The sequence below is a fragment of the Oncorhynchus mykiss genome, chromosome 23, assembly GCF_013265735.2.
Source record: "Oncorhynchus mykiss isolate Arlee chromosome 23, USDA_OmykA_1.1, whole genome shotgun sequence".
In the NCBI taxonomy this organism is placed as follows: Eukaryota; Metazoa; Chordata; class Actinopteri; order Salmoniformes; family Salmonidae; genus Oncorhynchus; species Oncorhynchus mykiss.
Window position 1 is genome coordinate 34,636,974 of NC_048587.1, and position 12,469 is coordinate 34,649,442.

The window sequence follows — 12,469 nt, forward strand, 5'->3', positions numbered from 1 at the left end:
ATTTTTCCCATAGGGTATTTTAGAAACACTTAAAATAAGGGCTGTGTTTCGTGGTACTCTATTGACCTTGTCTGAAACCTCTTCTCATCGTTTCAGTCAACTAACAGCCTGGGATCAGCTGGAGGCTCCAGTTCAATAAGAAGACTAGGTGAGTGAGACAACCCTAAAAACTCAGGGACCTGAGTCTGATCAAAAGTAGTCTTGAGTAGTGAACTAGGAAATAGCTGGCCATTTCAAATGCAAGCCCCAATCACAAGTAGTGTGCTATATACTAGGGAATAGGGTGTCTTTTCAAAAGAAGAACAAGTCTTTAATGTATATTTTTTTGTCCTTTAATCCTAATAAGAATTAGAGTATGAGTCATTCTCAGATCCTCATCTCATTGAATCCAAGAGGGAATGTGATCCATTTATGACAATTCCAAATATAATCAAAATCACCCAGGGTTGGTGGTTCTATTTATACCCTGTTTATTGAGATGAATAAAGCTGCTCGTTGCTTGTGCGGTTTCCACCCAAATCTTTGTGAAAGCAACATTATTATGCTAGTAGCCTAGCACCGGGCCTGTTGTCTGCAGCATTAGGCTGCCCTGCGGATTGTTGCCTTTGTGTCTCTGGCCTGGTGATGCAGGGTGGGCAGTCACCAACATACACACACACACACTGTCAGAAAGAAACGGAACAGCTCTCTGACAGACCTAGGGGTAGAGGCAGACTGAGGCCGCATGGACAGACACACCACACTCACACATGAACGCATGTACACAGTAACAAAACAGCTCACTGACCTAGGGTTGGTGCCAGTAAAGGCACACACACTACACATACAGCAAGTACACACACACACACACACACACACACACACACGGGAGTATTATGTGAAAGCAGCCAATGCATGTTATATGAGCATTGCAGCGTTGCATGGCAATGGCATTCAGTATTAATATGATACAGCTGCAGAATGAGCACCATCAACAGGAGAGGAGATTTACGTTTAGACACACATACCACACAATGAGCCAAGGACAGCAGAACGTGTTTGGCTACATGCAGTCGAACTTCACTGATCACTAATCTACAATTACCTTGCATCCCAAATAACTACTCATTATGTAATCAAGATTAGCTATTATGTGTCTCGCCTTGCTCAAACTGATTCCCTTCAAACAGCTCGTCTTAGTCTGGATGGCCTTTTGAGTATGTTCTGTAGCAGTATATCAGAGCAGATTAGTGAGGAGGACACAACTCAACATCCAATCTCATGGCCCATTGCCTGGGTGGGAGGTTCTCCTGTCTGCTGTGTCACACTAACCTTCCTTTTATATCAGTCCTATTATGCCTGGCCTTCATCCCTATTATCTGTCTGTCTGTCGGTCTCTGTCGTCTGTCTGTCGTTGTCTGTCTGTCTCTCGGCCGGTCTCTGCCTGTCTGCCGGCCGGTCTCTGTCGTTGTCTGTCTGTCGGTCTCTGTCGTTTTCTGTCTGTCTCTCGGCCGGTCTCTGCCTGTCTGCCGGCCGGTCTCTGTCTGTCAGAAACAGTAAACATTACACTCACAAAATGTCCAAAAGAATAAAGACATTACAAATATCATGATGTGCAAATAGTTGAAGTACAGAAGGGAAAATAAATATAGTTTGTATTTACAATGGTGTTTGTTCTTCACTGGTTGCACTATTCTTGTGTCAACAGGTCACAAATCTTGCTGCTGTGATGGCTGTGGTATTTCACCCAGTAGATATGGGAGTTTATCAGAATTGGATTTGTTTTCAAATTCTTTGGGTCTGTGTAATCTGAGGGAAATATGTGTCTCTAATATGGTCATACATTTGCCAGGAGGTTAGGAAGTGCAGCTCAGTTTCCACCTCATTTTGTGGGCAGTGTGCACATAGCCTGTCTTCTCTTGAGAGGCAGGTCTGCCTTTAGCGACCTTTCTCAATAACAGGGCTATTCTCTGAGTCTGTACATAGTCAAAGATTTCCTTAATTTTGGGTCGGTCACAGTGGTCAGGTATTCTGCCGCTGTGTACTCTCTGTTTAGGGCCAAATAGCATTATGCTGTAGTTTGCGCTGTTTTTTGTCCATCTTTCCTATGTGTCAAGTAATTATCTTTTGGTTTTCCATGAGTTGGTTGGGTCTAATTGTGTTGCTGTCCTGGGGCTCTGTGGGGTCTGTTTGTGTTTGTGAAAAGAGCCCCAGGACCAGCTTGCTTAGGGGGCTCTTCTTCGCATTCATTTTGCTATAAGCGATGGCTTTGTTATGGAAGATTTGAGAATTGCTTCCTTTTAGGTGGTTGTAGAAATTAACGTCTCTTTTCTGGATTTTGATAATTAGCAGGTATCAGACTATTTTTGCTCTATATGCATTCTTTTGTGTTTTACATTGTACACGGAGTCGTCTACAGTACTACTGCCAAGAGATGAGCTACAGGAGTACCTACTAGAGGTCGACCGATTATGACTTTTCAACGCCGATAACGATTATTGGAGGACCAAAAAAAGCAGATACCGATTAATCGGCCAATTATTTTAAAAATGTATTTGTAATAATGACAATTACAACAATACTGAACGAACACTTATTTTAACTTAATATAATACATCAATAAAAATCAATTTCGCCTCAAATAAATGAAACATGTTCAATTTGGTTTAAATAATGCAAAAACAAAGTGTTGGAGAAGAAAGTAAAAGTGCATTATGTGCCATGTAAAAAAGCTAACATTTAAGTTCCTTGCTCAGAACATGGGAACATATGAAAGCTGGTGCTTCCTTTTAACATGAGTCTTCAATATTCCCAGGTAAGAAGTTTTAGGTTGTAGTTATTATAGGAATTATAGGACTATTTCTCTCTCTACCATTTGTATTTCATATACCTTTGACTATTGGATGTTCTTAAAGGCACTTTAGTATTGCCAGTGTAACAGTATAGCTTCCATCCCTCTCCTCACCCCATACCTGGGCTCGAACCAGGAACACATCGACAACAGCCACCCTCGAAGCAGCGTTACCCATGCAGAGCAAGGGGAACAACTACTCCAAGTCTCAGAGCGAGTGACGTTTGAAATGCTATTAGTGCGCACCCCGCTAGCTATTTCACATTGGTGACACCAGCCTAATCTCGGGAGTTGATAGGCTTGAAGTCATAAACAGCGCTGTGCTTGCGAAGAGCTGCTGGCAAAACGCACGAAAGTGCTGTTTGAATGAATGCTTACGAGCCTGCTGCTGCCTACCATCGCTCAGTCAGACTGCTCTATCAAATCACAGACTTAATTATAACATAATAACACACAGAAATACGAGCCTTTGGTCATTTAAGATGGTCGAATCCGGAAACTATCATTTCGAAAACAAAATGTTTATTATTTCAGTGAAATACGGAACCATTCTGTATTTTATCTAACGGGTGGCATCCCTAAGTCTAAATATTCTTGTTACATTGTACAACCTTCAATGTTATGTCATAATTATGTAAAATTCTGGCAAATTAGTTCGCAATGAGCCAGGCAGCCCAAACTGTTGCATATACCCTAACTGTGTGCAATGAACGCAAGAGAAGTGACACAATTTCACCTGGATTTCTTTTAGCTAAATCTGCAGGTTTAAAAATCTATACTTCTGTGTATTGATTTTAAGAAAGGCATTGGTGTTTATGGTTAGGTACAGTCGTGCAATGGTTGTGCTTTTTTCGCAAATGCGCTTTTGTTAAATCATCCCCCAGCGTTGCATCAATTATATGCAACGCAGGACACGCTAGATAAACTAGTAATATCATCAACCATGTGTAGTTATAACTAGGGATTATGATTGATTGATTGATTGTTTTTTACAAGGTAAGTTTAATGCTAGCTATCAACTTACCTTGGCTTCTACTGCATTCGCGTAACAGGCAGTCTCCTCGTGGAGTGCAATGAGAGGCAGGTGGTTAGAGCGTTGGACTAGTTAACCGTAGGGTTGCAAGATTGAATCCCCGAGCTGACAAGGTGAAAATCTGTCGTTCTGATCCTGAACGAGGCAGTTAACCCACCGTTCCTAGGCCGTCAACTGACTTGCCTCGTTAAATAAAGGTGTAAAAAACATTTTTTTAAATGGCCAAATCTGTGTCGAGAAATACCGATTTCCGATTGTTATGAAAACTTGAAATCGGCCCTAATTAATCGGCCATTCCGATTAATCGTCGACCTCTAGTACCTACCATAGGAGTCCCCTCGAAGCCTACCATTGACTATGTACATATACAACGTCCGACAGAGCTGTAGGAGTTGTGACCTGTTTTTGTTGGTTATGTTGTCGTAGTTGTCTACGGGGGCATATGGGGAGGGAATGCTGTCACCTCCAGGTATGCATTTGTCCCCCTGTGTGCTGAGGATGTCGGGTTCTTGTCCAATTCTGGCATGTAGGTCGCCACAGACTAGTACATGTCCCTGAGCCTGGAAATGGTTGATCTCCCTCTCTAGGATGGAGAACCTTTCTTCATTAAAGAATGGGGATTCTACTGGGGATATTTAGGTAGCACATATTCATTTCTAGCCAGATGTAAAATGTTCCTGTTTTGACTAATTTAATAGAGTGGGGTTAGGTCTGCTCTATACACAATTAGCATACCCACTGAGTCTCTTCCCTGTTTCACACCTGGTAGATGGGACTACCAGCTCTCTGTAACTTAGAGGGCAACGAGTGGGTCCGTCTCCTCTATACCATGTTTCTTGTAGGATGACAATGTCAGTATTTCCAATTTCTTTGATGAAGTCTGGGTTCCTGCTCTTTAGGCCAAAGGCAGATGACCTCAGACCTTGTATATTCCAGGATGAGAAGGCTTTTTGTTCCATAGTGTCTAGTGTTGTTTTTGAGAGGTTTAGGCCCAGACCATCACAGTAACGTGAGTAGAGCATCTGATACATACCTCTTAGGTTGCAGGATGGGGCTTGGGCAGGTGTAATAGTGGAGGTTGGGCCTGTTGCTCTGCTCACGGCCTGAGCATACATCCTGCTGTCATGTTGAGGTCCTTGCCGCGGGGGGCAGAAGGGGCATAGGTCTGATATGGGGGGGCCTATATAAGGTGTGTTCAGAGTTTGTTTGGCTGGTGAAGCTGTGGTCTGGGTGTAGGTCCTCTTGGCGTGGGTTCTCTTGGTGCAGGTCCTTCAGGAGGGGCTCTTGCAGGTCTGGGAGGGTGTCTCGCTGGGCTGGGAGGGGTGTCCATTTCTCTGTTGCCCCTGTGTGAGATGCTGGAGATGTCCTTCCTGGCAAAAGTTTTGATTGCTGCCTTGTGGAGGTGGACCTGGTCGTAAAGGCTTCAAGTCCAGGGTGGAGTGGTGGGCCAGGTATTAGGTTTTGAGGCACAGTCTTACGAAATACTTGCTATATGGTAGCAGGATGAAAGTATTTTTGTGGTAACAGGGTGGAGATAACCACTTGTGCGTTGGAGAAAGTGGAAGAAGCTTTTTTTAATAGTTCCCTCGAGTGCTGTTGCCACCCTTTCCTGCTGTAACTAGTCAAGTCAGTTAAGAGCACATTCTTATTTACAGTGATGGCCTACCCCGGACAACGCTGAGCCAATTGTGCTCTCCCAATCACAGATGTTTGTGATACAGCCTGGAATGAACCAGGGTCTGTAGTGAAGCCTCTAGCACTGAGATCCAGTGCCTTAGACCGCAGCGCCACTCGAGTGCCTGTGTGAATTATGATGTGGCTGGGGAGCTCCAGGGCATGCCTAGTGTTTGGGCACCAGAGTTTAGCCACTTTGTGTTTGGGAAAAGGTTTATCCTCTTGAATGTAATTGCCATTTGAGTCAATGAGGAGCACGATCTCTGGCTTTTGTGTGTGTAGGGGTGTTGTCAGGAGTGCGATTGGGGGTGCTGACAGGAGGGCTGTTGGGAGGGAGTTGGGTTGGTGGGTCCTGTGTTGTCTATCCCATTGTGGTTCTGGTCTGAGGTGGGCTGTTCTGCTGCCTTGTCTGTGGGAGTGTCCTGCTCTCTGTCCCAGCTCAGCTTTCTGACCTCGTCCTGCAGTGCCATGTGTGCCTCTTTTTAATAATTAAGTTCTCCCACCTCAGTCCGTATAGCAGCCGGATCTCTGATATCCATCTCCACCTGCTGCCCTCCAGGTCTTGTTGGGGGGGTGGTGTTGTGCTGGTCTGTTTTGTGAGTTTGTTCTGTCTGGATTATGTGGACTAGCTCTCTGAGCTCCACCATGTCGCTCTCCAGCTCTGTGAACTCTCTTTTTCTGTTTCTCTCTCTCTGTCCATCTCTCTCTCTGTCTGCTGTTTGTCTTTCTTGCTCACTCTTGCTGTCTCCCCCCCCCCCCCCCTTTTTTTTTTCTCTGTCCTGTTACCCTTGCCCATGAACCTTATCTCCACGCCTTGTAAACTGAACAAGGTTGCATCCACGGGTGTGATTGTCTTGGGCAGAGAGTGACTTGTGTTGGAATAGTTATGAGCTGGAAAAGAGAACAGTTTTCACAGCTTGTGAACGAGTGTGAAATATGTGTTTGGGGGAAAAAAAACTTTAACAATGTATATAATTAAATATTTCCAGTTATTATTTCCATATTTTTTAAAACAAGTTTTAGTGTCTAAGCTACTAATAGTAGGAAAATAACCATTTCCATGCGATTCCCTCACCAGACCCAATCGATACATTTATTTTAAGTCTCTTCGTTTTCATGTTGCCGTAGTAATAGTTAGGTAACTAAATGTAATTTCATGTTGATACACCAGGCCTGACTGACTGCTCCTGATATGTTTTAGTTTTATTCAGTGTTCTTGGCTTACTATATTATTTAGTTTACTCAAAGTAAACCAGAACTTCTTTCCTCAAAGTAGAACACAACTATCCTGTGTTACTATCTCTTCCAGGCACCCCGACATATCACCTGCCTCCAGTCAAGGTCCCGCTGAGCAGGAAGAAGAAGAGTTCTAAACACTGCTTCCTCTGTGGCAAGAAGACTGGTCTCGCCACCAGCTACGAGTGCAGGTACATCTCTCAATCCCTCTATCATTCTCTCCCTCCCTCCATCACTCTCTCACACTCCATCTTCCATTCTTCCTATTTGTCAAAAAGCCTGCCCTCAACTACCAGCTAAGAATTCAAGGTAGGAAAAAACACTTCTGTGCCAGCCCTCTCCTCACCCTCTCTCTATCTCTCTCCCACTCCCTACCAGCCCCCCCCCCCCCCCCTTACTCCCTCCCTCATTACTCATTCTAATTCAATATTGTCTGTTTTATGTGTGTATCTTTACTACTGCTCGGTATGCCTAGACTATGCCAGGCGTTTTTCCTGTCCAGTAGTGTTCATGTCATCAACAGCACGATATCGCATACTCCCTCACCAGTCACCACCACAACCCCAGTATCAAGTATCACAACCTCCCGTCATTGCTTAGGGCACACAGTGCGTGGTTGTGATGCAACAGGGTGTACTGGAACTGGGTAATCTCTTGTCATAATGCTATAACCGTCTGGAGTCAAGCTGTGTTCAAAAGATTGAAGTTGTGATTGGTTAGTGCTGAGTAATCTAACTGTGATAAGTGTTCCACTTGGTGTGTGTGTCTCAATCGTCTATCTTTAGTAGGTTTGTTGTAAAACACCAGCTAATCAACTCCAAGTTATTGTAATTTGATAAATCCATTCCAAAGTATTCCCGCAAATAATAGAGAGCTATGTGGTTGTATACAAATGTATGCAAGGTTTGAAATGATGTTTTAGTCAAATATTATATATGTCTGGGCTTCTTGCGTTTTCAGTCTGCAAATGATTAGTAATTATGTTCCAGCCCCCTGGCCATCCGCTCAAGAAAAAATCCTCCCGCAGCTGAATCTGGTTGATCCCTGTTCTATAGTCTCTCCCTTATTTGAAAACCGATATGAGTCACAGTTAAAGCAATGTGGAGTGGGCCTTATTTTTTTAAATTGAACCTTTTATTTAACTAGGCAAGTCAGTTAAGAACAAATTATTATTTACAATGACGGCCGGATGTGATGCAGCCTGGATTCAAACCAGGGACTGCAGTGACGCACTGAGATGCAGTGCCTTAGACCGCTCTACCACTCGGGAGGCCGAAGTCCAGTTTTTCTACACAAGTGGATTGTTATCTCTCTTTCAGTTCCTCTGGGATAGAGAAGGGTTGGAGCTGTTTAAAAAAAGTTAGAAATAAGTATCCAGAAGAATCAGTACTGGGCTCATAATTGACTGAATGTGTCAACTGAGATGTAATCGATTTTGTAATTGATTGAAAATGCAGACATCAAGGTATTGATGATGTTTAGAAGGACCCTTTACCAGCCAGATTCCATATGGCCATAAAAGACGTGGGTTTCTAATAATTTTGTGTCGCTCAGTTGGTAAGAGCACAGCACTAGCAAGGCTAAAGTTGTGGGTTCAATTCCTGCTGTGACCTCCTAAACACCCCCAAAAAATGTAAGTATGCTGTCATTGTACGGTAATTAAAAAGGTATGCTGTCATTGTACTGTAATTAAAAAGGTATGTTGTCATTGTACTGTAATTAAAAAGGTATGCTCTCATTGTTCTGTAATTAAAAAGGTATGTTGTCATTGTACTGTAATTAAAAAGGTATGCTCTCATTGTACTGTAAGTCACTTTGGATAACAGTCCGAGTGGCATATATAAATAGGGCTGTTGTGTTCCTCTGTTTTCTCAGGTGTGGTAACAACTTCTGCGCCACCCACCGCTACGCGGAGACCCACGACTGCACGTACAACTACAAGAGCGCCGGACGCCGCTTCCTCCAGGAAACTAACCCCATCGTCAACGCTCCCAAGCTGCCCAAGATCTGAGCCCCTGTCCCCCCCTCTATCCCTGCACTCCTCCTTCCTCGATTTACCTGAATGATTAAAAACAAAAAGGAAGGATCTTGATCACCATTGTGTGCTTTTTAATCACCAAGTTTAACTTAATGACATTGAAATGCCAAGTGTGAACAAAACAGAACAGAGAATATTAGCACACAAACTTTATTAGCTAGCTATCACCTCTGCTCCGGACAATGTGAACAAACTGGTGATCCACTTTCTTCGTATATTGTAACCTTGATATTTTTCCTTAGCAAAAAAGTATTGCATGTACTATACATAGATGTTTTTTTAAAGCAGAAGATGTCCGTTTTATTTCATGTTTTAACGGAACAGAAGTGCACATCTCCAAGCGTAAACGTTATCCGTATTTTTAATTTTTTTATTTTGTCAGATTTGTTTTTCTTAAAATAGGACTGCAGATCACTTTTTCATGCGACAAGTCTTTGAGAGATGCACTTTAGAATTATCATATTTATATACCAATGTTTGACTTTTTGTTTTTTTGTAGGCTCTTGCAGTTCTGTGTTTGTCGTTTTAAATAACTGTTTTTGTTGTCTTACTGTCAATCATGTTTTTATATCCAGTACCCCTTGAATTATTCCACATTTTGTTGTTACAGCCATCTACACACAATACCCCATATTGACAAAGTGAAAACATGTTTTCAGACATTTTTGCACCTTTATTGAAAATGAATCTCATTTACTTAAGTATTCACACCCCTGAGTCAATGGATGTTTGAATCACCTTTGGCAGCGATTACAGCTGTAAGTCTCTTAAGAGCTTTGTACACCTGGATTGTACAATATTGCCGCATTATTCTTTTAAGAATTCTTCCAGCTCTGTCAAATTTGGTTGTTGATTATTGCTAGACAACCATTTTCAGGTCTTACCATAGATGATTAAGTAGATTTAAGCCTTGTGTTTTAGGTTATTGTCCTGCTGAAGGGTGAATTAATCTCCCAGTATCTGTATGAAAGCAGACTGAACCAGGTTTTCCTCTAGGATTTTGCCTACCTTTTAGCTCCATTTAGTAAATGTTTTTATCCTGATAAACTCCCCAGGCCTTAACGATTACAAGCATACCCATAACATGATGCAACCACCACTTTACTTGAAAATATGGAGAGTGGTAATCAGTAATGTGTTGCATTGGATTTCCCCAAATCTAACGTTTTGTATTCGGGACAATGTTAATTGCTTTCCCACATGTTTTGCAGTATTACTTTAGTGCCTTGCTGCAAACAGGATGCATGTTTTGAAATATTTCTATTCTGTACAGGATTCTTCCTTTGCACTCAGCAAATAGGTTAGTATTGTGGAGTAACTACAATGTTGTTGATACATCCTCAGATTCCCCCCCCCCCCCCCCATCACAGCCATTAAACTGTGTAACTGTTTTAAAGTAACCATTGTCCTCATGGTGAAGTCCTTTACGGTTTCCTTCCTCTCCAGCAACTGGGTTAGGAAGAGCGCCTGTATTTTTTGGAGTGACTGGGTGTATTGATACACCATCCAACGTGTAATTTACTTCACCATGCTCAAAGGGATATTCAATGTCTGCTTTTTTTTCTTTTTTTTTTACGTATCTACATTAGCTGAAACACTCTAGGGCAGCAGTTTTCCAATATGGCTGCCTACCAGCTCTATGGGCCAAATTTAAGAGCGGTTTCACATGGCCAAAAGATATAAAGCCCAATTATGTACCAATAGGTGCCTCTTTGCCAGGCATTGGAAAAACTCCCTGGCCTTTTGTGGTTGAATCTTTGTTTGAAGGTCTCTGCTTGACTGAGGTATCATACAGATAATTGTGTGTGTGGTACAGAGATGAGGTAGTCATTCAAAAGTCAGGTTAAACAATATTATTGCTCACAGAGTGAATCCATGCAGTTTGTGACTTAAGCACAGTTTTACTCCTGAACTTATTTAGGCTTGCCATAACAAAGGGGTTGAATACTTAATGACTCAAGATATTTCAGCTTATAATTTTATTTGTAAACATTTCTAAAAAACATAATTCCAATTTGACATGGGGTACTGTGTGTAGGCGAGTGACAAACACATCTCAATGTAATCCATTTTAAATTCAGACTGCAACACAACAAAATGTGGAAAAAGTAAAGTGGTGTGACTACTTTCTGAAGGCACTCTCTCCTCGCCACTTCTGGCATCAATGTTACAACGCGTCTTCTACTAAATGAACTAATACTGAACACTCCCCGTTGATGAGAAACTATAAAATGGATTACTTTCATGTTAATTCAAGATCAGCTTTGACATAAGTATGCAAATAGCATGTCAAACATGCTGTATGGTAGCAGGGGAAGGAATATAGAATTTTGGTTTATGGTTGCCATAAAAAAAATTAAATGGTATTTTAAATTGCACAGCTGTTGCAAAAAACGTTTAGTTACTATATTGGAGGGCTGGAATAATCTAACATATGGCTGTGTTAACTTGTTTGAATGAATAGTAAAAAATAAAAAGTGATTACAAGAACTGGTCATTTGTCTGTGTAAAGAGCATCTGTCAAATGACTGGAATGTAAATGTCTAATGTGGATGCAGCCATTACAGGTTCAGCAGTTGTCATTGTACTTGAATGTAGTTTAAAGGTCCAATGCAGCAGTTTTCTCTATCAAATCATTTCTGGCTAAAAATTAAGTACCTTAGTGATTGTTTTAAATACAATTTATCAAAGAGAAACCGAAATAGCTTCTTAGCAAAGTGCAATTTCTCAAGCAAGAATTTTGACTGAGTGGAAAACTGAAAATGTGCTGTTATTAGCTTAGAGGTTTGGAACTCTTTCTTATTGGTCTATTATATAATTTACCACCAGGTGATGTCAGGCCAAAACGCCATCCCCTCAAAACAGGCTGAAATTTAATGCGGTCTCTTCAAATAGATCTTACACTAAAAGGTCATTATCATAATTTTCACAGTATTTTTCCAACCTTGTATTTTGGAAATATATTTTTTAATATACACTGCTCAAAAAAATAAAGGGAGCACATAAACAACACAATGTAACTCCAAGTCAATCACACTTCTGTGAAATCAAACTGTCCACTTAGGAAGCAACACTGATTGACAATACATTTCTCATGCTGTTGTGCAAATGGAATAGGCAATTAGCAAGACACCCCCAATAAAGGAGTGGTTCTGCAGGTGGTGACCACAGACCACTTCTCAGTTCCTATGTTTCCTGGCTGATGTTTTGGTCACTTTTGATTGCTGGCGGTGCTTTCACTCTAGTGGTAGCATGAGACGGAGTCTACAAGCCACACAAGTGGCTCAGGTAGTGCAGCTCATCCAGGATGGCACATCAATGCGAGCTGTAGCAAGAAGGTTTGCTGTGTCTGTCAGCGTAGTGTCCAGAGCATGGAGGCGCTACCAGGAGACAGGCCAGTACATCAGGAGACGTGGAGGAAGCCGTAGGAGGGCAACAACCCAGCAGCAGGACCGCTACCTCCGCCTTTGTGCAAGGAGGAGCAGGAGGAGCACTGCCAGAGCCCTGCAAAATGACCTCCAGCAGGCCACAAATGTGCATGTCTGCTCAAACGGTCAGAAACAGGCTCCATGAGGGTGGTATGAGGGCCTGACGTCCACAGGTGGGGGTTGTGCTTACAGCCCAACACCGTGCAGGACGTTTGGCATTTGCAAGAGAA

At 42.3% G+C, this 12,469-nt stretch overlaps 1 protein-coding gene across 2 annotated transcripts in view; it reads left to right on the plus strand.

Moving 5' to 3' along the window:
* The window catches only part of zfand4 (zinc finger, AN1-type domain 4), a 28,905-nt gene extending 17,597 nt beyond the window's left edge, over window positions 1-11,308 (plus strand). The window contains exons 9-11 of one of the 2 annotated variants that reach the window (XM_021580836.2): window positions 97-148; window positions 6,847-6,964; window positions 7,052-7,088. In XM_021580836.2, coding sequence (XP_021436511.2) covers window positions 97-148; window positions 6,847-6,964; window positions 7,052-7,073 — 192 coding nt within the window. In that variant the 3' untranslated portion in view covers window positions 7,074-7,088. Of the gene's footprint in view, window positions 1-96; window positions 149-6,846; window positions 6,965-7,051; window positions 7,089-8,648 lie in introns of those variants that run through there. The other variant, XM_021580832.2, reaches the window with a different exon arrangement.
* The last annotated feature ends 1,161 nt before the right edge of the window (window positions 11,309-12,469 follow it).